The sequence below is a fragment of the Coturnix japonica genome, chromosome 2 (genome assembly GCF_054131305.1).
Source record: "Coturnix japonica strain WE chromosome 2, WE-NBRP24, whole genome shotgun sequence".
Lineage (NCBI taxonomy): Eukaryota > Metazoa > Chordata > Aves > Galliformes > Phasianidae > Coturnix > Coturnix japonica.
This window is the reverse complement of record NC_140664.1, coordinates 37,508,406-37,533,129: the sequence shown is the minus strand read 5'-3', so window position 1 is coordinate 37,533,129 and position 24,724 is coordinate 37,508,406. Positions and strand designations below refer to the sequence as shown.

General features: G+C 39.9%; 1 protein-coding gene across 1 annotated transcript in view; it reads left to right on the top strand.

Moving 5' to 3' along the window:
- LOC107310155 (chloride channel protein C-like) overlaps positions 1-24,724 on the top strand; it is a 77,375-nt gene that overhangs the window by 15,589 nt on the left and 37,062 nt on the right. The window contains exons 8-11 of the mRNA XM_015855558.3: positions 3,564-3,661; positions 7,347-7,450; positions 7,949-8,120; positions 9,677-9,848. Coding sequence (XP_015711044.3) covers positions 3,564-3,661; positions 7,347-7,450; positions 7,949-8,120; positions 9,677-9,848 — 546 coding nt within the window. The remainder of the gene's footprint in view (positions 1-3,563; positions 3,662-7,346; positions 7,451-7,948; positions 8,121-9,676; positions 9,849-24,724) is intronic.

Sequence of the window (24,724 nt, the reverse complement as noted above, 5' to 3'; positions counted from 1 at the left end):
TTGGCTTGGAGTCTCAGTTATTGCAATAAGCCATGATGGTGTCATTTTACCTCTAGAATGTACCCCATGGGGTGTCATCAGAACAGAAAGCGTATAGATAAAAGGTTTCTACATTTCCAATATTTTCATCATTTTCAACTTTATGGTTTGGTCATAACTTAAGTATATTATTAAACATGAAGGGGAGAATCCTTCAGAGCTTCTCTACTACATATCCAGTAAATTACTCAGTTGGGTTACTCTGTAAGTTTCTCTAGTGAATACCTGCTTGTCGTAATTTTCCCTTCTCTATTTTTAAGTAAGTTTTTTGAGGAGTTTCCAACCTTTTGAAGTGTTGAGCTGGCCTTTCTTTGGGAATATTGCTGCACACTGAAGGTCCTTTCTTCTGCCCTCTCTTAGGCAGATTTACCAATATGTTTAATATGCACTTGAGTTTTATTTTGCAAGCAGACTATTGTATTTCCCACTCTCCTGGAGAGAAGGGTATTCAGTTGTAGATCAGTGGGAGTGACCATATCAATACTCCCTCCCATCACCCCAGACATAACTTAAGTAGCTGCTACTCTGAGATCATGGTAAGACACAAGCTTCAGGCAAAGCAGTCAGCTTGAATTAGCCACCTGAATGATACTGGTAGAAAACAGTATTTTAAATACTAGTAATGGAAGCTTTTAGAGCTAAAAGTGTGAATTACCAAAGTCTGAGGCATGTGGTCAAGCGTCTGCGAGTTATAGCAATTCATTTTCTCCATGGATTGGTACAGAGATGTGTAAATTTCCCACAGGTTGCACTATTGTTTTTCTCTCTGTTGAGTCAGAAAGAGTGCATTTCATTTAGTCCTTGAAAACTTTGTGTGCTGTGGCAGTCCGGTTCCTTCTGCTGAGATCTGCTTCTTCTTTGGTACTGCTGGAACAAGAGAGGGGAAACCTGCCCTCCTTTAGGAGGAAGAGGAGAGGAGGGATCTGCCATGAGCTTCCAGTGCAGGAGCATGGCCTTATCATTGATGATAACTGGATTTTAGCTCCTCTTAGTGGCAGGATGCAGCTTTTCAGCTTGGAGCTGTGTTTTTGCAGTATCTTGCTGAGGTGAAGAAGCTCATGTGAAGCTTTTTGCTACTGTGTTTGAAGGAATGGATAAAGTAGGTAGGGAAAATGACTTTTATAACTTCAGGGAGCACCCTTTCTCTTCCCAGTCTCTGTCTGTTTTTCTACTAATTGGCTTCCATGTCTTATCGTGAAGTCAGGACTTTGTGCTGTTGAGCGCTGCAGTGATAAACACTGATAAAAATCCCTGAGCAGTGAGACTTCAATCAGCAGAAGGAGGAGCAGAATCCCTTGTGTGAATCCTGTTAGTTCTGTCTAAATGAAGCTGTGAAAAGTCAGATTTACAGTAATTAATATTTTAACAATTTGGAGATAGAACTCTCTCTTTGACAGCCACTTCACCTACTACTGGGGAAGCTCTGGCTTTCTCATAACACATTACAAAAGCCTTGCATAAGCTACTTACACACAAAAAATCACACAGTTCCTTATAACTTGTTGGAACAACAATGAAGAACAAGACAGAAAAACAACAACCAAGAAACTTGCCACGACGGAAGCCAGCAAGATTCAGTTTGTTAGAAGATACAATAGGATTAAACTTAAGATCAGTTAGCAAAGATTTAGTGCCAGACATAAAGAAAATGCCTATTTTGTGCTGCTTAGGAGTGGCTCCTTTCTGATTCCGAAGACTGATGGAGTGGTGAGTGAGCACCTTGCCAGATCACAGCTGAAACTGCAAGAACAGCCTGTGTTTTGTGGGCTATAGTGCTTACAAAAGCTTTGCCATTTGCATATTTTGTCTTCATTCTTTTCATTAACAAACGTAAACAAAACACAAGCGTGCTGCTTTTCTTACCTTGATTTTATGGCATGAACTCTTATTCAGACTGTTTTCCTTTTTATTAGCTCTAGGAGATCCTGCTCAGGTCACAGTCCTTTTTTTTGTTATAACTTGGCAAAAAAATCTGCAAGAAAGAAACTGTTTGATCTGAGAAAGAACAGTACAGCTCCTTTTTTTTTTTTAAATTATTTTTTTATTTTCCTTTTCTTAAGCTCACATAATTGGGTAATTGAAAAAAACCGTGTCACAGTGACTTTAACCAAAAATAATCTTGTCTAAACCAGTCTGCATTTAAACTTGGCGAGGACCCACCATGGTATCTTCCACACCCGCAACATAACCCAGAGTACCATTCCTTTGACTGGAATTTAGTATCTAATCTTCAGCCCATGGATTAGGCAGAGCCGTCTTCCTAAGTGCCCTTCTGCCCCTTGGCCTGTGTTTTCTTCAATTCATCACCTTACTCTCTGTGAGGAAATCGCAGTGTAGATAATGCTTTGCCAAGAATCTGGCTGACTTATCTTCCTTTTGCCTTTTTTGTTGTTCTTTTTGCTTTTCTTTTTATTTTTTAAATATCTCATTGACTAATGCTGCTGTTCCAAAAGCTTCATGCTTCCATGGGCAGGGTGAACAATTTCAGGATATATACACATATATTAAGCTGTCAAAGCTTAAAAAGGTTATTTGAGAGGATACTTATTTTTCTATTTAGCTGTGAAGATAGTCAACTGCTTTAAATCTCCAGCCTCTGGCTCTGCTCTAGCTGTCCTACCTGCCATTAGAGTTTCAGGCTTGGGCAAAAGTTTGACCTGGTTTTGAACTGTCCCAGTGTTACATTCTCAGATATAGAGCCTGACCTGAGTTTCATAAAGACTGAACTGCTTCCAGTCTCTCCTATCTGCCCATCAACGCTTTGCCCAAAAGCTCATAATCTTGGAGATGTGGTTCTCTGACAAATGGTCACAGTCACATGTGGTTGAATCTTATGGCCTTCTCTAAATGTGGTACATGGGCTTTTTTATGGCAGTCCGCAAAGTATGTGAAACCTTGTGCTTGGAAAAGTTATTCACATGGCTGTGCATTCCAGAAATTTTTCTCTATGTCTGCTTAGTTGTTTTCTAAATCTTGGTGGGGAGTGTATCTTCATTTGCTTTGAAAGGTATGAGGTCCCTAATGAAAGACACTTAGATCCCACACCTTGCATGGACACCTCTCCATCAGCAGCTGTGGTGTGTGGCAGGGAGGCTGGACACAGGGTGAACATCCATCTCTGGAGGTGGCTGTGGCTGCAGAGGTGGAAACTAATTCATAAGTTGCAGTGGCACAGGCTGCCCAGGGAGGTGGTGCAGTTACCTTCCCTGGAGGTATTCACAAACCATGTAGATGTAGCTCTGTGGGATGTGGTTAGTGGGCACAGTGGGGGTGGGCTGATGGTTGGACTAGGTGATCTTAGAGGTCTTTTCCAGTCTTAATGATTCTATGATTTAATAGAGTTAGCGTCTGAAGCTAGATGGGTGAACCTGAACCTTGATGGTTGTTCGTGGGTAAATGCTGATGTTCTGGGTTATGTGGGTAAGATCTAAAGGACAACTTTGGTAACTATAGGCACTAATGATTTTTAGACAATTTTCTTTGTTTTTCTCTGTTTCTACATCTCATGATTTTAATGCTTGCAGGTATGTACTACGACTGTAACAGTATATTTGCCATATTTCTTTCCCTGCACTCCTGTCATGAATGCCAGAAACTACCAGCTGAGAAACAGCTCAGAAATGTAAGTGGGGAGTCAACGGGAACTCTTATAATTAATGGCAATTCATATACAAATTAATGTGTAATTGAGTTTTCAATTAATATACATTTAGTAAAAATTTCTCTCAGTTTTTGCAAAGATTTTGGATGGAGAAATTCAGAGGTGCAACAGAACTGATTGTTTATAGGTAATTAATCCAAAGATCAGAATCGTGCTTAATCTATTAATCACTGAAATTTAATCATGCAGACTTTTCCAGCAAGAAGCATTTTCTGGTGTGTCAAATTAAAGAAAGAAGAGAAATTCATAAACAGAAAAAGGTAAAAGATGGAAAGGGCCTGAAATTTGGCTGTATGAATCACCCAAATTTCCAATCTAGGATATTGCTTTTGCTTCAAAAGGCGTAAGAGCCTTATCTCAAAGTACATACGCCTATAGTGTGCTTTGACTGACAAACAGTGATTCTTCTCATCTTCAGCCACCTGCTGTTGCCTGTGGGACATGACTTGATCAGCCACCTATATAAGAGCATGGAAGGCAACAACCGCATCAGAGCTGAATGTCAGTACAGCACAAACTGTGAGAAGGATACTTAAAATTACAAGCTCTATCTTAACAAACAGAGGATATGTAGTTGAATAGTTAGCGATTTTAGTGGTGATACATTTGAAGAGATCCTTAAGCTTGATAAAGGATTTGCAGTGCAGGTATCTTTCTTAAGAAATACGTATCAAATGATAGTTTGATTTCATGGTCACTGACAGCATGGAGCTTTACACATCCTCCTTCCAAGCTACATATTGCATAATATGAATGGTAAGTGTTAAATAACTCACCACTGCTGATTGAACTCTGAACAGCTTATTTAAGCACACAAAAAGGAGCCATACATCTCCATCTCTGCCACCAATTTTTGATTATCTCTTGACTTGTAATACCTTGTTTATCGTTGTCAGCTGTGGTACATATTTACAAGTTCTTTATTAAAAAAGTACCTGAGATAGTGACTATGTTTGTCTTGAATTGCTGCAGGAAAAGACTTTTCCTCACCCTGACATCCTTTCTTATTTTAAGAACTAAATGCTTCCAAAATGTTATTTTTCAAAACAGAACTATTTTTGTTCTAAAGGAAAAGCTTCTGAAACCACAAACATTTCATGGCTTTTTTTTGTCTGTCTCTGAATCAAAAATAGTCAGACTAATCCAACCTAGGGGCTAAACTTTCTTCATTTGGTGTGGCTGTGAGTTTTAAAGAGTTGAAAATGAATGGAACTGAAGGGAGTTAAGCACCAAATTGTAATGGACTTTGCAGTCATGCATCTGCTGAAGGTAGTGGTAGCGCTTCCAGTGAGTCTGTAATAAAGTACAAGACCAAACATGGATAAGAATAAGAATGGGCTTCTTCCAGTAGCAGGTCTTGGCTTTTCTCTTAGAAATTTAGTCTTAGAAATTTAAAATGAGAATTATCACTGCAATCCTGGGATTTTAATCAAGATCAATTAGATTTGGCTTAAATTAAAATGAGATATTTAATCATTTACCTTTGAATATCCAACAGGTAAGTAATAGGCACCCTGGCCATCTTAAGATATCCAATAAGAGCCATATAGCAATAATAAAAAAAAAGTAAAATGCTTGTTTTTGTCTTTTGTACCAACCCACCTCTTCAAGTGAAGTATATACGGTGGCTTGGTTTTTTTCATTGCCTGTTGGTTTTAAACCATAACAGTGCAACAGCTGCAGGTCCAGATGGGACTGTAGTGTTTGTGCCAGTATTGACCATATTTACGTCTATCATAGCTTTTCCTCCTGAATCAGTGTTGGAACTGTGCTTTCAGAAGAGTTTCATAGCACTTCCTGCAGCCCTTGATATTGCTAGATAGAAACAGGTGGAACAGGAGGTTGTGAGGAGGCAGGAGGAGGTAAAAGAGCAATGGGCTTCCTCCAGTAGCAGGTCTTGGCAGAGCCCACACAGCGTGCCAACACTATCCTCCCATCTGCACCAGGGATAAATCTGTCTCTGCTAAATATACTGATTTCAAACAGAGTCAGTGGGACAGAAGCCTGTGTGTAGACAAGTCCTGCATCTCTGTTCTCTGTGCTTTATTGTTCATGCTCAGCCATCTGCTTTAATTGTAAAAATCCTTCTTCTGTCATTTCTCTCTCTGCTATTTTGGCATTGCTGCAAGTATCAAATTAGCTCTGAGATGGTCTTGCTTTCATTTGCACTCCTTTACCGGTAGAAAAGGCATAATTTGCATAGAACTCGAGGTTTTGCTATAAGTGGGTTACACAATCATCTTATTTCTCGAGTAGGATGGAGTAAATAAGTTTTTAATTTTATTTTATTGACTGTCACAAATTTGGAATGTATTCTTTGAAGGTCGGATTAATGTGAAAAGCAAACACAGGACTGAGGAAGTATCTTGTGTTGTTTTGGTTGCCAATCCTGGGTCTGGAAAAAATTTCCTTTTACTGGCTGTTGGCTGCATTTTAAGTTTGCCTTGTAGTTCTGAGCAGGGATCAGGTGGGTTAAATACCACAGATCTCCGGCTCTTTGTTCCAGAAACAGAGTTCATGCTGTTACTGTTTGGGTTGTGGTGATGTCTAAAACATGCTGGATACTTCCCAGACTTGGAGAAGGAAGTCTGTACCTGTTTGGGAGGGGACAATTGCTCAAGATGATAGAGATGGAGAAAGTATCGAGGAATAGCAGGGCTGTACTGAAAAGCTGGTCATGGTCATGCGATAACCAGCTGTCCAAGCTGCAAGTTTTCCAGTGTTGAAATAAGTAGTGCCCAGACTTAGCAAAGGAAAGTGTTGAGAATGTGCTGGGCAAACACTTCTTAAGGTGTGGGAACCTTGTATTCCTTCTGCTCTCTCTGGCTCTCTTGTGCAAAATGGTCCATCTGTAGATGCAACTGTGAGCTCAGGGTGCTGTACGTGTCCACAGAAATAAACGTTCATCAGGAGTGACAGATTTCTCACCTACTGATCCTATTTGGCAGAGTCATAAAGGAGATTAAGGCTACAGGGGGCATTTTGATCAGTCTTTTTTGTTTTCCCAGTTTTAGTCAGTGCAATGTGCTTCCTGGTTTTGCATATATATATATATATATTTATTTAGTTTTATACAGAAGGTTTGTGCAGAGAAATATGACAAAAATTATTCAAGTTAATTATTCAATGCAATGAATCTAAAGCAGATCTAGTAAACTAGATTTATTAGTTAATAAACTTAACTGGGGGGATACTTGCCTTCTAATATTTGAAGGGAGCACGTAAACAGGAGGGAGAACGACTGTTTTCAAGGGTGGATAGTGAGAGGACAAGGGGGAATGGTATTAAACTGAGGCAGGGGAGGTTTCGGTTAGAGATTAGGAAAAAGTTTTTCACTCAGAGGGTGATGATGCACTGGAACTGGTTGCTCAAGGAGGCTGTGGATGCCCCATCCCTGGAGGCATTCAAGGCCAGGCTGGTTGTGGCTCTGGGCAGCCTGGTCTGGTGGCTGGCGACCCTGCACACAGCCGGGGGGTTGAAACCAGATGATCATCGTGGTCCTTTTCAACCCAGGCCATTCTATGTTACTACGATATAAAGTAGGCTTTCTGTGTAGAATTTATACCTAATAGACACGTTCTCTGCAGGTACTGAGGAAACTTATATTTACTCATTTAATAATTTTTGTTTGTTTTTAATATTTAAGCATACATCAATTCAAGAGGGAGATTTCAGAATACAGATGTTCACCAAACTCATCATGGATTGGTCCAGATGGAGTCAGATATTCTAATCAAACCTTCAATCAGGGTAAGGAGACGAGTGAGTGATACTCAGGAACAAAAAAAAATATGTACTGGAAGTAACATCCAAACACATTTACCCGTAATATGGAATGTTTTTTGTTTAATTTTTGTTTTTCAAACTGTAGTTCTCCCCTTTAATGTATAGTAACTTGAGCCAAATATCCTGGTAAGTTTCTGAATTATCACGTCTGAAAGGGATGAGAAAAGAGTGCTACTGAAGTAGTACAACTCCCTTTCTTTGGCTTCATTGGCTGCTGTTTCTCCTCATTTAGATCAAGATTAAAATCACATGGAGCAGACTGGAAAGAAAAAGTAATGTTCCTTGTTTTCCTGAAAGTGCTTTATGTGCCGGATTTCTCATCTGATCACAAATTAGTTGATCCTACGTATTTTGCTGAGTTGTTATCAGGTTTAGGCAGAAGAGAACTGATACAACATGTACTTTCATAAAGAATCTTTTTATTGCATTGTATCTCTCCACATCTCTTCCTCTGTGTTGCAGCTGCTGCTCTTCTGATTGAAAATGGTAAGCGAGGGATCGCGTATCTTTTTAAACGTGGGACTCATGAGGAATTTGGATACACATCTCTCTGCACTGCTTTGGCATTTTACTTCATCCTCAGCTGCTGGACTGCAGGTTCTGCTGTTGCCAGTGGCCTGGTTATCCCGATGCTGTAAGCTTCATTTATCTTGGTTTGTGCTCTTTATGCAAAAGGCCTGTCTTGAGTAGCAACAACCTGAATTGTAAGCTGAATTCTTGGCAAAAAAGAAGCTGTTGAAGAAGGTTGTATAGGTGGAACAGGCTGGTTTGCTTGGAAAGGGAGACTAAAATTGTGGAAAAGAATGAAAAAAAGTCATCTGAGAATAGCTGTAGAAGGATGATAGCCAAAACTGTACACTTTCCAAGTACAGATCACTTGAATCCTTTAGGGACCCAGGAGGGAGAGTCTAGGCTGCTGGCTTCATCTCTGTAACTATAGAAAAACGGGTTCAGATCCAGACTTTTCATCTGTTTCCTATGCACATAATAGCATGAATCTTAATCTTGGACATCAACACCCTAGACTTTGGAGAAAACTGCATATAGGTCTTTTGTTGTTGCTTTTAGAAAGCTATGGTAGACTGGAGCAGAGTTCTCACAGTAATGCTGAGAGGTCTGATGTGCACACTTGTTCAGCCATGGATGGAGGGTGGATATCAGGCATAATACAATTCTGATACTGAGAAATTTCTGAAATGAAATTTACGTGCTCAGCCTTTTTCATACCCTTCTCTTTTTCTCCTACTTTGCACAGGCTGTTGTCTAATTATTTTCATTCCTTAATAATTATTGAAATGTGGCATATTTTGCTTGATAGATACTGACAGTCAAGTCTTTCATCCAGCAACCTAATTTTTTTAGTCACTTTTCGATTACTGGAACTGCATCCATCAAAAAATCCAATCAATTGTATGAATAAATGGGAAAAAATAGTAATGGTGCAAGTTGATACTCCTGAAGTCAGATAACATATATAATGAATGTGATATGATATTTATAATAGTTCACAACTTCTGGAAGATGAGTGTCTGTACAAATCCAGTTCACAGGCTGAAACTTGGATGTGTATATTTAATCGCATATGGAATAAAATGCTGTGTATCTCCCCAGCAATTACATGTTCAGCTGTGGTAAATTTTGATTTTGTTCTTCATTGTAGCATACGGTTAATATGAAGACTCCTGCATTCTCTTCACTGCTTCATTCCTGGTTAGCTTTACACAGGTCACTAATACCTATTACTTCATTTTACTCATTTGGTTTGTGGCTGTAGTATTTTACTTGCCAGGTTTATGGGGCACAGGCAGATTTAGTTGTAAGAAATTGTATAAGGCTGGACCTCTGGAAGTGCGATATTTGACAGAAGTAGCTGAGCGTGTATGTCTGTAACCTGTACTTTTGATTGCATTCCTGTAGAGTCCATTCTCATTTGTCTTTGACCAACATTAAGCAAGGCATGCTGATAGTTCTTTATCTACAAAATACAGTAAATTTAGCAATTTCGTGTTAGCGATTAGGACTAAGTCATCATTCATAATAACTAAGGATGATAGAGCTGCTTTGGGGAGAGGAATTATCATAAAAGACATCAATTAAATCTAGGACAAACAGATCACTAGAAGCACTTCTGGGAAACAGGATCACTGGCAAAAGGTGAGCTTTTGCTTTTTTTTTTCTTCTTTCATGCAGGTACATAGGAGCTTTGTATGGCAGGATAATTGGTTTGATCCTTGTTTCCATTTTTGGTGTTCAAACTAATGAATACGGAGCATGGATTGATCCGGGTCTCTTTGCTGCCATTGGAGCTGCCTCCTTTTTCAGTGGTGTGTCAAGACTAACCATTTCCCTCACTGTTATCATGGTGAGTATGTTCAATTTTCAGGTATTTGTGTGGCCATGTTTGAGTTGAGCTTTTGCTGCTGCAGCTAAATGAACCACAGATGGTGTCCCACACACATTGGACCACAGTGAAATATATTCTTGGAGTACTTATTTTTAGATTGCCTGAAGAGCTTTTATTTTTTTTTTTCTATTTCTTATTATTATTATTTTTCCTTTTTTCTTTTATTTTCTTGGGACATTGTATCTGTGAAAGCATAAGTTTGGAATTAACACTTTGACAAGTCTCTGTATATGATCCTATTTTTTAAACATTTCTTGGTCACAGAAATGATACTGCCTTCAGCGGTTTACGGAACAAGGAAGGAGAATATGCTATCTCTGTTTCTTCTGGATAACAAAAAATTGTAGTTCTCCCCAGTTGCAACACTTGGGGACAGTATGTTGTAAGGTGCAGACAACATTCAGCTCAGTCAACACAGAAATGATTTTGAGGTCACAAGGGGGAATCTTTCACAGTGTGGAAATTTTAGCTATGACTAAACCAAGTCTTGGATGCAGTTGCCCAAACAGATCTCATTAAAATCTTTGAAGATGTCAGAATTCACCTGGAGTGACCAAGCGGGGATTTTTCTCTCTTAGTACACTGCTGTGCAGCATTTGATAAAGGGTCTGTTTATGGGCGTGCACTCAAAACAAGGTTCTTCTTTGTGATAAGCTGTGGAAATTGTGTAAGAAGCTTTTTTTGATGTTTTAGTTTGGAAGGTGGTATAGGTGCATAACAACTTATCTATTATGAAGGAATACTTCGATTATGGAAACACTTCTTCAGTGTCCTCATGATGTTTTAGCACTTGTTTACCCATTAAGGGTAAATGCATTCTGTTATTTTTGCTTTCGTTATTGCTATTGGACATCTGCTGGAAGATCTGTATGTTTTATTGGCCAGCTATGATGTTGAAGCAAGGAAAACCAGTGCCTGAACAAGAAGTTTTCTGAGAGCTCCCATTGCCACTGACTGTAATATGCCTCTTCCAAAGCAGGAGAATTTTTAGCCTGAGTTTTCTTGCAATCACTTTTAATTGAAGTATTTTATAAAACATCGCTTTAAGGTCTTGCTGGAGATAAAAGACCTGAGGGGCAAAAGCAGCTGATTGACATCTTCCTTAGATTTGTGCCCATGAGGCTGGGCTTCACTGTAGGGAACTGAGAAGTGAAGGTGTGCCAGAACACTTGCTAGTCTTGGATGACAGAACTGCATTTCATTCAGCAATAACAGAGAAAAAAACAAGCAACCCTATATTTTATTTGCTGCAATTTCTCCCTGCCTTCCCAATTACCTGCACTTGTTTTTTGTCCCAGAGCATCCCTGAGCATGTACGTACAGCACGTGCAGAACAATGGCTGGGAACTGTTTAGAGAGCTATACAAAAATCAGTTGAAAAGGTACTAGAAGAATGATGAGGATCTCATTGCAATGTGTTCTGAATTCCCCTAGGTGTCATGTTATAACTCTTCTGCGCCTCTTTCTGTACAGAGAGATTGTGTTTCCATTCATGTTCATCCAAGATAAATAGCTGCACTGCTTGAGGAAATATTAATTTTTGAGGAGAAAAAAGGTCTTGGACATGACAATGCAAAAACATAATTAAAAGGTTGTGCCCTCAAACCATAAAATGCACATATTTTTCCTATATTGTCTGATGGGTTCAAAAAGAATTGAGTGTGTTTGCTTTGGCTTTTCACATAGCCTCCCATTTGGAAACAGTTATGAATGTGGGACTTGCAGTGAACAGGTTTGTAAAATGCTTTCCTTTTTTTTTTTTTTTTTTCTCACGGCAGACCCCACAGACTTCTGCCCACCTCTTCTTTTTTGGCTGCTTCCTTCTACCCCCCAGGCTGACACTTAACCTTCATTCTCCTCAGCTATTGTGGCAATGGTGACATTTTCCTTGGCGGGCACAGGGACCAGCCTTGTGTGTGTCTTTCCCACAGCCTTCTGTCTCTTATGTGTTGTGTGTCCTGAGCTTGCTGGCCCCAGTGGACTCTAGGTGTAGGAAGAGGAATAGCATCTTCCTACCCAGTGTGGTTTGTCCCCAGGACATTCTGTATTTTTATCTTTCTTTTTGTATTTCTACATTTCAATTACACTGCCTTGCAAGGGTTGAAGAAGTAGGGTGGTACTAGGCTAGCCTAAGATTAGTGTTCTTGTTCAGTACTGGTGATGCTCCCATGGGCAAACTAAGCTGTTCAGCAGCCAGCTGCAAAGAAAGGCTTGTTTTACACCCATCTGGATCCTTCATTCTCTGAATTGTCTTCCTTTCTGTTCACACATAATGCAAAATAGCCCTAACTCTCTCCACTTTCATGCCTGTTCTGTTCAAACACAATTAAAGTAATATATCATTTTATTGGCTAATTTATTTCTCAAAGAGATCTTTACTGGTGGATATGGGGAATGTGATTCATTGTGAAAAGGTTAAGACTCAAAAGCCTCCTCTGAGTGTGAAACACTAAAATATCGAGCTTTTGACAGATGTAGAATAGAGGAGAAAATAGAATGTTCCTTAAGATATGGATGGGGAAATGCAATGTCACTGTATAAACCAGAGGAAAATCTCCATGGGGGGATTAAACTGCCTTGGGTCCATCATTCTCTAGCTAATGGTGGGTGTGTCTGCTGTGACTGAGTGGCTTGTGCTAACGAGCAGTGTCTTGCTTCTGAAATAAAATGACCATCTGGTGGTTGGTTGGAGCATTATGAAAAGTTGCTTATTGATGTCTGCCTGTGTATTTATTTATTTATTTATTTATAATATGTCAGAAAGAACAAGCTGGATTTAAAGTCAGCTGGTTCATAAAGGACAGTACTGAAGGCTCAGAGATGAGATTTTGTGCTTTCTGCTCTCTGATATTTGTATGAGGACAGGCATTCTGGCAGAGCATGTTATACAGTTAACTACATTACTATAAGTGACCACTGTTCTACAGAATCATTAAGATTGGGAAAGACCTCTAAGATACCCCAGTCCAACCATCATCCCATTCCCACCATGCCCACTGACCGTGTCCCTCAGTGCCCCATCTACACTGTGAACACCTCCAGAGACAGTGACTCCACCACCCCCTTGGGCAGGCTGTGCAACTGCCTCTCCACTCTTTTGGAGAAGAAATTTTTCTTAATATTCAACCTTTGAGTAGAAAGGAAGTTTTGTACTTTTTATCCCCTACTAAGAAATTAAAATGAACACTTATTTTTTTGATATTTTTATATGCTTCACAGGATTTTTACAGATCTTCTTGGATAAGCGCAATAAAATAACTGTATCAGCATGTAGTAGTGATTAAATTAGACCTCATCCTGTTCTCTGTATTTCATCAGTACTCCAAAATCAGACAGAATGTGCTCACCTCAAATTATAGGCAGGATGTATTGCTGCAAATTCTGTGGCTACCCTTTTCACTTCCTCTGAGCTAGGAAGAAGCTTAAGTCCTTTCACAAGGAACAGAAGCAGAGCATCAGCTGTAGGCACTATGATAGTAGGTATGAAAGGCATGTCTTATTTTACATACATGATACGAACATATAACACAAGCAACCATGTGATATAACTAATTAGAGTGAAGTTATCAGGTGAGCAGAATGGTGATGCCAGATGCTAGAAAACAAAGCACAAGGCTTAAACAAACGGAAAACCTGCCTGGTATCCCATGCTACCCAGTGGTTAGAAGATGCAAGGTGCTGCATTTTGAACCATTTGCAGTAGGGATGATGCAAGAATGTAGGATGGCTTTGAAAATGTTAAAATGAGAATGAATTATGAATCCTTGCTGAGTGGAGTCGTGAGTTTATATCTCACAGCTGGTGCCTGAAGACTAACAGGTAGTGCCAGTGAAAACAGTCCTGACTGCTCATGGCATTGCTTGTTTGTACTGTTGCTAAAAAGACCACTGGGGGCCAGGAATTGTCAACAATTTAAATACATTTTCTCTTAGGTGAGACCTGAGCTAACAGGTGAGATGAATAACTTCTACCTTAGGCAGGCAAAAAAAATGTGATATGTACCACATGTGGATTAAACGTAAATGCTTATACTTGTATATTCTAGGATTTCTTCTCATCTAGTTGGATTTGAGAAAAAGCCTTTATAGCTGTACCATTTAATATGCTGTGAACAGTTACGTTGTACTATTTTCCACTTCAGCTTCCACCTCTGTGGTGCTGAAGAGCCGTGGCTTGGATTGTGAGCTGCTGTGTTTGAGTCTGGGTTGGTACTTGGTTATACCTTGTAGAGTGTTGGTGAACTCCCCCTGCTCACTTCTGCAAGTCATTAATACTGCGCTCTTTGGAGTGATCTTTTGTGGCCACACAATCACTTTACATCCACCACTTCTTTCTAACAAAAAGACGTGGAGAAGAGAAGGCTCCAAGGATTTCTGATAGGACTTTCATTATAAGGAGAACTATAAGAAAGAAGGAGAGGTATTTTAGCAGGGTTTCTTGTGATAGGATGAGGGAATGGTTTCAAACTAAAGGAGGGGAGATTTAGATTTGATGTAAGGAAAAGCTTTTCTTTTCTTTTCTTTTCATTTCTTTTCTTTTCTTTTCTTTTCTTTTCTTTTCTTTTCTTTTCTTTTCTTTTCTTTTCTTTTCTTTTCTTTTCTTTTCTTTTCTTTTCTTTTCTTTTCTTTTCTTTTCTTTTCTTTTCTTTTCTTTTCTTTTCTTTTCTTTTCTTTTCTTTTCTTTTCTTTTCTTTTCCTTTCTTTTCCTTTCTTTTCCTTTCTTTTCTTTTCTTTTCTTTTCTTTTCTTTTCTTTTCTTTTCTTTTCTTTTCTTTTCTTTTCTTTTCTTTTCTTTTCTTTTCTTTTCTTTTCTTTTCTTTTCTTTTCTTTTCTTTTCTTTTCTTTTCTTTTCCTTTCTTTTCCTTTCTTTTCCTTTCCTTTCTTCTCTTCTCTTCTCTTCTCTTCTCTTCTCTTCTCTTCTCTTCTCTTCTCTTCTCTTCTCTTCTCTTCTCTTCTCTTCTCTTCTCTTCTCTTCTCTTCTCTTCTCTTCTCTTCTCTTCTCTTCTCTTCTCTTCTCTTTTCTCTTCTTTTCTATTTTTTTATATATCAATGAGTGCAGTGAGGCACTGGAGCAGGTTGCCCAGAGAGATGGTAGATAACCCGATAACCCATCTCTGGTGGTGTTCAAGCTCAGGTTGGACAAGGCTCTGAGCTGTAGGCATCCCTGCTCATTTCAGGGAAGTTAGACCCTTCCAACTCAAATGATTCCGTTCTATAAGAGGGAGTATTTTAATAGAAATTCTGTGTTGACTGGTAAATTTTGTGGTATTTTGCACATCTGACAGAACAGGAGTGATTTTCCCAATTTTCAGTGTCAGCTTGCCTGCTGTCTGCTTTATTTGCTGCTGTTTTTATCCTGCTAGCAAAGCAAAAGCTCCGTGAGAGGAGAGGGAGGATGCCCTGGAAATGTTCAAGATGGTCAATCTGATCTAGTGGAAGATAGCCATGACAGAGGGATTAGGACTAGATGACCTTCAAGTCTCTTTCAGTCCAAACCATTCCATGATTCGGTAGCTCTGGCTGCTCCACAGGCACTGCTCCATGCTCCTTATGCCAAACACCAGCACTCATCTGTGTTCTGCAGCCATTTCCTCTTTTCAAAATAGGGGACACTCCTGTCAGCTGGAACTCCTGTATTCCCTTCTTCCCTTCTGGTCATTCAGTTTATTGTTCACGTGAGAAATCTTTTGGTCAAATAGAGCAAAGATTTCTTAAGTTCCTGGTTTTGTGGTGGAAGTGGCTATAAAGATTTAAGTCGGCAATAGGCTGCTTTTCCAGCATCACCCCACCTAGAATCATTTAAAATAAATCCACTTTACTTTTGACTGAGTATTTGGGTTTTAGAATTGTTTTCATGAAAACCTTGGGTTTTTCATCAAAAAGTTGAACAACCGAGGAACAAAAATAAAGCAAAAGCTATTTAAAGTATCTTGCCACGATCTTTGTTGTTTCATGTTATAATTTTTCTATGAGAGATGAAATATTTCCCACTAAACACTAAGGAGACTTTGTTGGCCTGTTCCAGGAAGGAGGGGGCAATGTGTGGTGTGTCATGGGAGACGTAGTTTAATCTGGGATGCCTACTTATGTCCCATTTTAAAATTCTCATGAGACACCACAATAGCATTCCAAATCAAAGCTTTCTGGGTTTTAACCTAAGAAATACTGCCCTGCAGGGATGATAAACAATTTGTCAAGTCATTGGAACATCCCATAAAAAGTGCATGCTTATAGGGAAAAACAAAATAACCCTCTTTTTTACTGGATAGTGGCTTTGTGAACTCAGCCCAAGAACATCAGAACAAGTCCCTTCTGATTCATTCATTCATCATCCATAAAGAAGAACTGCAACCAACCATAGGACAGTGGTTAGTCTGTAGTTAGCCTTGTTCTAATTCACGAATTAGAGGAGAATCCAGCTTTATCTCTGAAAGTGCTGTTTCAGCTTTGGCACCAAGTTTTATCAGTAAAATAAACAGATATGCCTGAATTATACGTGGATTCAACTGGCACTGAACTTTTAGAAAGTTCAGTTCTGCATTTGAAATCTTGAAATGGAGACTGTGTTTCTTCTTTAAATACGTTGGAAATGAAGTTGTAATGTGAGAAGATAGTATTTTTATATCGTCATTTTTCTGGCTCTAACTTACAGTAGCTTTAAAGGTATTTTATAAATAAAGTGATCTCGTGTATTACAACACTGAATTGTACATTTGGGACAAGTAATACAAATCTTAATGAAAGTTCATGAGAATTTAATGCGCAGAAGTTATTTTTACTTCACAGTATCTTATCTGTTTTTAATTTTTTTCAAATTACAGAATGCAATTGGGCTGTTTTATGTAGTAATTCTTTGCCAAATTTAATTTGTTTCCAAATTAAAGGCATTTTTCAGTTACATTGTCACAAAAAGCATCTGAAACCATTAAGTTCTGTAATATTTTTAACTTAAAAACCTTCAGAATGCTGCCAGTAGTATTTTTCCCAAACTCTGTGAAAATGATTTATCTCTGGGACAAAAGCTACCACAATAAGCCTACCTCCTTTATTATTTTTTTTTCCAGCCAGAGGGGTTTATTATCATTTATTATTATTATTATCATTAAATTAAAAGCCCCATGTAACCAGATGCTCTAATGAATGGGGGCTTGGGGCCAGAAATCCTTGTTTTGATTCTTGGACCCAGTTGAAACGAGAGTGAGCGATCACAGAGCCCAGCTGCTGCTCTGTCAAGCAAGGTCTGTTGGTGGGAAGGAGGCTTCTCCTTTGGGTCCTGAGAGATGCAGATCCCCAAGGAGGACTATGGCTTCCCTTCTGCCCAGATGGGAAGGACATGCTGTGTCTTGTGGTTTAAAAAATGTTCTCCTCTCCTCTCCTCTCCTCTCCTCTCCTCTCCTCTCCTCTCCTCTCCTCTCCTCTCCTCTCCTCTCCTCTCCTCTCCTCTCCTCTCCTCTCCTCTCCTCTCCTCTCCTCTCCTCTCCTCTCCTCTCCTCTCCTCTCCTCTCCTCTCCTCTCCTCTCCTCTCCTCTCCTCTCCTCTCCTCTCCTCTCCTCTCCTCTCCGTCAGGGACACGTATGGTCATGACAGTGAGCCCTGGTGAAGGTGTATGGCTGCTGTAAGCAAAGAGGCAGGCCCCAAGAGGAAGCTGTGAAAGCACATGGAAAAGGAGAAATGTTGCACAAAACAGGATCACAAATGGTAGCCAATGGGACCTGTCCTAGAGATGGCTCTTGTCTCATCTTCAGGTCATATATCATGAAGGCTAACCTCAGACTATTCCAGCTGTACCACTCCCACCTCATGAGCTTCCTCAGCTTGATCCTTGTTCAAAGAAAAGAGAATTTATTAGGAAGGCTTGGGTCATATTTTTCCCTTTCTTCTCCTTGTTTAGCAGGGTGTATGCAATACTTAAGAGAGAACAGACAAAGAGAAGGGAAAGAATGGACTGTAAAAAATTAATACATCCTTTGGCAGCACAGACTTTAGGAAACCTCTGGTTATGCCTCCCTCTGACTTGCTCAAGACACAAGGGCATGAAAGGGACATTGGGCTCCTGAGGCAACTAGAGTCTGGTGCTCTGGAAGGAAAATGGAGCACATGGCTGCCTGTGGGGAGGGCCGTTCCCATGTGAGAGTAACGGAGGCTCTGAGAAGCAGGTCATGTCAGCCTCTGTTGGCTGACACTGGTGTTAGTTGAAACAAGATTGTGACCCTTGCTTTAGAATGATGACATACTTGTACTCTGGACAAGGAAGCTTTTCTTTTTTTTTTTTTGCCCTGCTGATCAGTGTGCCCAAAAGGGCAAGAAGATGTCTGTGTTCATTCTACAGTGAGGTTCAACTTCTTCTCTCCTCTACACCAAAGCATTATAAATGCTTTAAAATAGATGAGTACAATCATTCCAGCAGGTTTACTTAAATACCAAATTTAGTAGGTAAATACTTTGGAAAAGTGGGGACAAATATAGTATTCAAGATTTTTTAAATCATGTTTCCTTCAAAGCAGGCAGAGGAAATGCTTAATTGTCTGGAAACTCATTTGGCAGGTTCTTTCCAGTGCTAGAATGTTCAGTGCATCACCCTGTCACACTTAAATACTTTAGGACTCACTTAACATTTTTTATGACACCTGAGATGGTTCACAGAAGTTGTTTTGACAAAATCTAATTTTCAATTACTAAGCTGTCTGATTTATTTATTTATATATTTTCAATGAAGAGTTGAAACTGTAGTCAGAATATCCAAGCCTGTAGTTATTCATAGTAGGGTAAGTGCTGGCTCCTATTAAGCTATCTGTCAGGACCTCATTGTGTCTGAATGCTGTGTTTAAAGACGTTTCCTAATATGATTATAAGTGATGTCACCTTTTTACAAAGAAGGGGAGATGCACAGTAGTTTTGTACTGGTCCTGGTTGTATTCAAATTGACATGAAAATAAAATTGCAACTGTTTGATTATGTAGTTACACTAATACACAACAAAGTGTTGCATACATTAAGTCCTACTACTTTCTGTTGAGCTTGTTCCAACTAGAGGAAGAGCACTGTGTATTTTTTGGCAGTTGTCTGTCTAGTAAGCTAAAGTAGTGAAACTACTCTCACAGAGAAAGGGATGGGGAATAGTTTCAGGCCCCCAGGTTTTGTAATGCACTTCTCTAAGAAACTAGAGGCTCAGTGAATGACCACCTATGCTGGTTTTGACAACAGTAGGCTTTTACAGTGTTCTGCACACACTGCATATATAGCTGAAATGAAGTTCACAGCCTGTGGCATACAGTGTTTGTCAAGTAGTGAGGAAGATGCACAGAGCCACGATAAATCCACCATCAGGTCTGCAGCTGCCTGTAGTCCTGGAGCTCCTTCTTCTCCTGCCTCTCCTGGACCTTGGGAGCCAGAGCCATGGCAGCGGTTGTTGGTTTTAGCATCACTTAAATATGTCAGAGATTCATTACAGCTCTCTTTTTTATTTTACAAAAATGCCCATGAATAGTAATTTAGAGAATTTTGCTATGTTATGAGTTAAAACATTGCACAGTTTATTAGCTAGATTATTATAGAGTACAGTGCTTCTTTTGAATGGATTTTATATGTGAGCCTGATGAATGCTTAGGCATGTTCAAAAGGAAAACATACAAAATGTTGCTGTATTTATTAATAAGGAGCTCATTTGACACAACAGGCACCAGAGTTGCCTTTTTGAGACACAGATTTAGAGATCTGAAAGCTCCCTTCAGGATTTGTGTCTACTATGTGCTCGGAATAGTGAGACAGATTACAAAGAAATCACAGGTAGATATCTTTCTAGGGGATCTTGGCAAAAGTTGCTGCAATCACCCATAGTATTTCCTATATCAATGCATCCATTGCCACAGCCTGTCAAAACAGGTGTATTTATAGGCCTCGAGGGACTGAAAGAAGAAATGAAGCATTTCCACTTTGCATGGCATCTTCTGTCCTAGTTCCCAAGCACTGAGACTTAGAGGACTTTGATATGTTTCCAGGGACAACTTAGCTGTTCTGAGTATTTCTAAGTTCTTTCTAGCAGTCTCCCACTGTTATACTTGGTCTTGGAATTAGGGCAAGTTGTTCTCTCCATAAACAAGGAAGTCATCAACAAAATGCTGGTTGGCTTCAGAGGAACTCGTGCAGCTATTTAAATCCACATCAGAGAAAGATGAGACTTGATCTCAGTGAACGTTAGGAATTAAGGTGGATTAAGAGACCACGCACAAGTGTGATTAATGAGAACTATTTTGCTTAAAAGTACACACTCTGTGCTAAGATATTTTTTTGGTGCTCTGCCTTGGCAGTAATTAAGCTCTGGGGTGCTAGGAGTTGCCTACCCATTTTAATGGTCTGGAATAGTTAATAGAGTTACGAGTGCGAGGAAGAATCCCGCTAATTGTGCAATTCTCCTGGCACAGGGGATTTGGCAGGAAGTCCTTCCAGTGAACCTACCCTGGGTGTGTCACCCTTTGTAGAGCATGATGCACAGCTTTGTTTGCCTGAGGCTGCAAGAAATAATCATTTTCAGCAGTGCGAGGAACTTGAATGCATAACTTCTTGGGGCTAGCAGGACTTTTAAAGAGATTTATGTTTACTGTATTGTAGCATCCCACTTCTTCAAAAATTTCCAGCAGTGATGGTGGTGAGTGATAAGGTGATGCATTAAAGTGAATTGAGTTAATGGATGTAGTCCTAGGAATATAAAGGATTTCTTTAAAGGTGAAGTGTGCAGGAAAGGAAGATTCTTCACTTTTAAAAGGAGAGATTAATGGAGGGAGTATTCAGCTGGATCAATATTGAGGAAAGGTGCCTCTTTTGGCATAATCCCAGATGAAAATAGTGAACAATAATGGCATTTCTTTGTGTTGTTAGAAATGTTATTAAGTGGGAAGTGAACTGACTCAAGTGCTCAACACGCAGGTTACTAAGGGTGAGCAGATCATAAGCCAGACATTGAAGAAACTGAAATGCAGCACTGCAGTGTTTATGAAATGGCTGTGACAATACAAATAACTGGATTCCAAGGAGATGCTATTTCCACAAATCTCTATTCTCAAGAAAGCTGCTTGAACATCTCTTCTGCTGCAGTGAACAGGGAATTGTTCTGTTCCCCATCTTCATGTCAGTCCATGTTTACAACCTAGTTGGCACTTGCTCCTGAGCAAGAAACAAATGATTAGATGACAAACTCTCCACCCTTTAGGAATGTTCCGTTGACCATGGGTGATTTTTTTCATGGCGTATTGAATCAATGGGACAACTTCTGCCTGCATCTGAGAGAAATGAAAGGTGTCTTCCTGGGAAAGTGTCTAATATTCCACAAATTCTGGTCATGTGTAGCCCTGGGAACTGTGCCTGGAGCTGTTGTTTTGTGCCAGCTGCAGTTTTAACTCCAGAACTATTGGGTTTGGTTGGCAGTATTTGTGTCTCTTTCCATTCTCCCACCTCTTGTTCTTTCTTTTTTAATCACTCTCAGACACGTTGCCTTATACCTTTTCTTTCCCAAATATTTTCCAAATTCCAGGCCTTTCAGCTATGTGTGTGTAAGCTTGTGAAAAATGACAAAATATTTCTTTTGGAGTTAGCCTCTTCCCAAGATGATGATCATTATATCATGAGAAGGAGGTTTTGTCTTTCATTTGTTCAGTTCACCAGGCAGCTCTTCTGTTTTAACATATTTTAAATCATTTTGAAGACGTGTTCTTTTTCTTTTTTTTTTTTTAAGATTTGATGGGTCCTCTCTTCTGCATTTGTCATTGCAAGCTGCAAATAGTGAGAGAGCTCTTTTGCTGAGTGATTTTCTGATAAAGAAAATTGGGTTACGCCATGTTGCTGGCTAGCAATCTTTTCTTCTACATTATTGGAAATACCGAGGGTTCAGGGAATATTCACTTTATCAGCAGCCTTGACTCTAACGAGTCTGTTTGGCCTCTGTTTTCTGAGCTGGAGTAAAACGTTTGAAGCATGTTAACCATCATTTGATTGAAAAGTTGGGGGGAGCATTTTTTAACAGTGAGCTTTAAGTAAACTGCATCTTTTGGAGTTTCCTGGGCAGCTGCCGTTCTCTCTTTGATGTGCTGTGCCTGGTGATGCTGTTAATGAAATGCATAATTATGTGTTATATAATAAAACCGAGCTAACATGAAGGTGGCTAACAGATTATAATGATGTGGAGGCCTGAGAAACTGGGGACCGTGGGGGTTGTTGAAAAGTGCCTCTGGTGACAAAGAGGACATTTAAAGACCTTTGAATAACTATACTAATAAATTAATTGTGGTCTGCATGCATGTGTGTGCAAACGACATATTTCAGTATCTTGTATACAGAGAGAATATTGAAAAAAAATAGGTGCAATTTATTGGGCCGCTGATGTATGAAGTGTCAGCCCTGACTGTTTCCAGCATCTATTAGCGCTGCTGGTTCTGCAGAGATGGGTGCCCTAGGCTAAGAAATTTTTGGCACAGCCTGCTGCACCCGTAAGATCAAAAGGAAAAGAAAAAACAGTCTGGCAATATGCACTGAGAGTAAATTGCATCCTAAAGAGTAGCCCCTAAAACTCAGGCTTGGAATGAGTATCAATAAATGAAACAGCACGTTTCATTGCTGAAGAGTCAAAGGCGGTTAGTGGCTGCCCCAACTTCCCCCCTCCCTTTGCTTCTTTGCTTTTGTCACCTTCGTTTTCCCTCTCCCACTAGCACTCTGTGTAAGTTGTTACTTCTTTAGGTTCTTTAGGAAGTGGCGTGAGCAGACAGGTATGTTAAAGGAGAGGCCACACCATCTTCCAGCCCCTGACCAGATGACCTCCTAGGTGGGTTGTGGCTGGGCTTGCTTGGCAGGAGCTCACCATGACCTGTGTGCAGGCAGAATTGGCTTGTGGGGAGCACCCATGTGAATTTACAGCCTGCTGGCTACTTGGCGCCAATTCCCTAAGTTCTAGAACCTACTGAGAGTGCTTTTGTGTGAGTGAGGATTGCTCCCTCTTGATGGTGAAGGATGTTTTTCTCTTCATGTATGCCAAAAGTACCCAAACGGGCAGTTAGTGCAGGGTATTTAATGTGCTGTAAATTCACACCCAGGCTCACCATGTGCTGACTTCCCCACGCAAAGGAGCCCCAAGGCTCTGCACTTTGTCTCTCATAGCAAGGAACAGATGGCCCTTCTCTGCACGGGGACTGCTCACACAGTGTTACAGTGTGAACATATGTGCGTGTATGTAGGTTTGTGGGTGTCTGTGTGTTTGTATAGGATGATTTGAATCTATCACAGTTGTTGGATTAATCTGTACTTCCTTGATTTTCATCAAGATATCCTGCTTCTCTGCCATCATCCTTGTCATTAATGCACTTAGCTTTTAGCTATATGTTTTTGACAGGTATTGTTGAATTTCTCCTTCTCCTTCACTGCTGAGATGCATAATTTCTCAATGTGAGTGACTGCACTTTTGGAATTGAATCATTCTTTGTTGCATTTCCCTTTCCCAGCATTTCTGACTTGATCTCTGGCATCTATTTTCATATTTGATGTGTTTCTACAGTTAATAAGCATCATTCTATAGCTTGAAACCCCCAAAAGGTAGGACATAAGGTTTTCTCTAGCTCTCTTGATGTGGAACCAGGTCCATCTTTTATAAAGCTTTTGCTTTAGGCTAGTGTCACACATAACTTGATCTACAATTAGTGCACACAGCTTCATCTTATCTTAAGTTTCACAGTAGATTGCATTTTCATGCAAAGTTTTCTTGCCATTTCTAAAATAATTTTATTTAATCTTCATGCTATGCTCCAAATATATATAGTTTATATAATTTCTAAGTAATTTGCTTTAAGGTTTTGCAGATTTGCGCATTACCTATTCCCAAGAAAATTTAATATCACAAAAATTGACTCTCCATTTTCCACCCATATTGAGTTCAGGACAACTGTAGTTGTTCTGTTTTGGCCAAAGTTTCAATTTACTTACATATAGAAGATATTGCTCAAAATGCTTTTAACATGTCTTTCTTTAATGATCTCAGCCACGCTGGGCTGCCAAAGATAAACAGCATTTTTGCTTGGCAGGCATTAACTCTTGGAGGAAGGAAAGCCTGATGCTGAACCTAGAGGCACTTGCTCTGAGTGTTTGTGTTGCAAATGCTCAGTGCTGTAGAGAAGAGCCATCCCCATGAATCCCAGCACACAGGAGGGCTGCAGTGCTGGGGAAAATCAGCACCAGCCGCAGAGTTTCTCAATAGCAGATGTAAAATTCTGCTGAATATTTGAAAGAATAAGAGAGTGCAGGCCAGGCCAGCTTGGCTGTTCCCACTAGAGGATGGAAGGGTAGGAGGAAGGGGTAACATGGGATAAATAGGAAGGATGGGAGCCTGGAAAGCCAGCATTATGGTTCTTACTGTTCTGGAGATACATTTGCAGCTTCTGGGATGAGCAAGCAGGGCTCACCCTCACCTCACCTCCCCGGGGCTCTCATGACATCTGACATGCTCTTGTGCTCCAGACAAGGCAGGCAATAACGTCTGCTTGTGCATCACATAGTCAGCTTTTTTGGGCCTTTTGATTGGGCTGAAATTCATGGCAGCTTCTTCTTTTGTCTTTTTTAGCAGATGTCTCAGTTGCTGGATGCCTAACTTCCTGTGGATGGAAGAAAGGGGTAGCACACGGCTTCAGTTCTCTAGTCTGCAGTTAGTATTTGTTCATACTCAGAGGGTCTCTACTTATTTTTGGAACAGTAGTAATGCGTCCACACAACTTAATTAGCACTATCTCACCGTATTCTGAGGAATCTTTTTTTTCTGTATAGGTTAAAATAATTACTTGAGAGTGTTTTCAGGATATGAGTT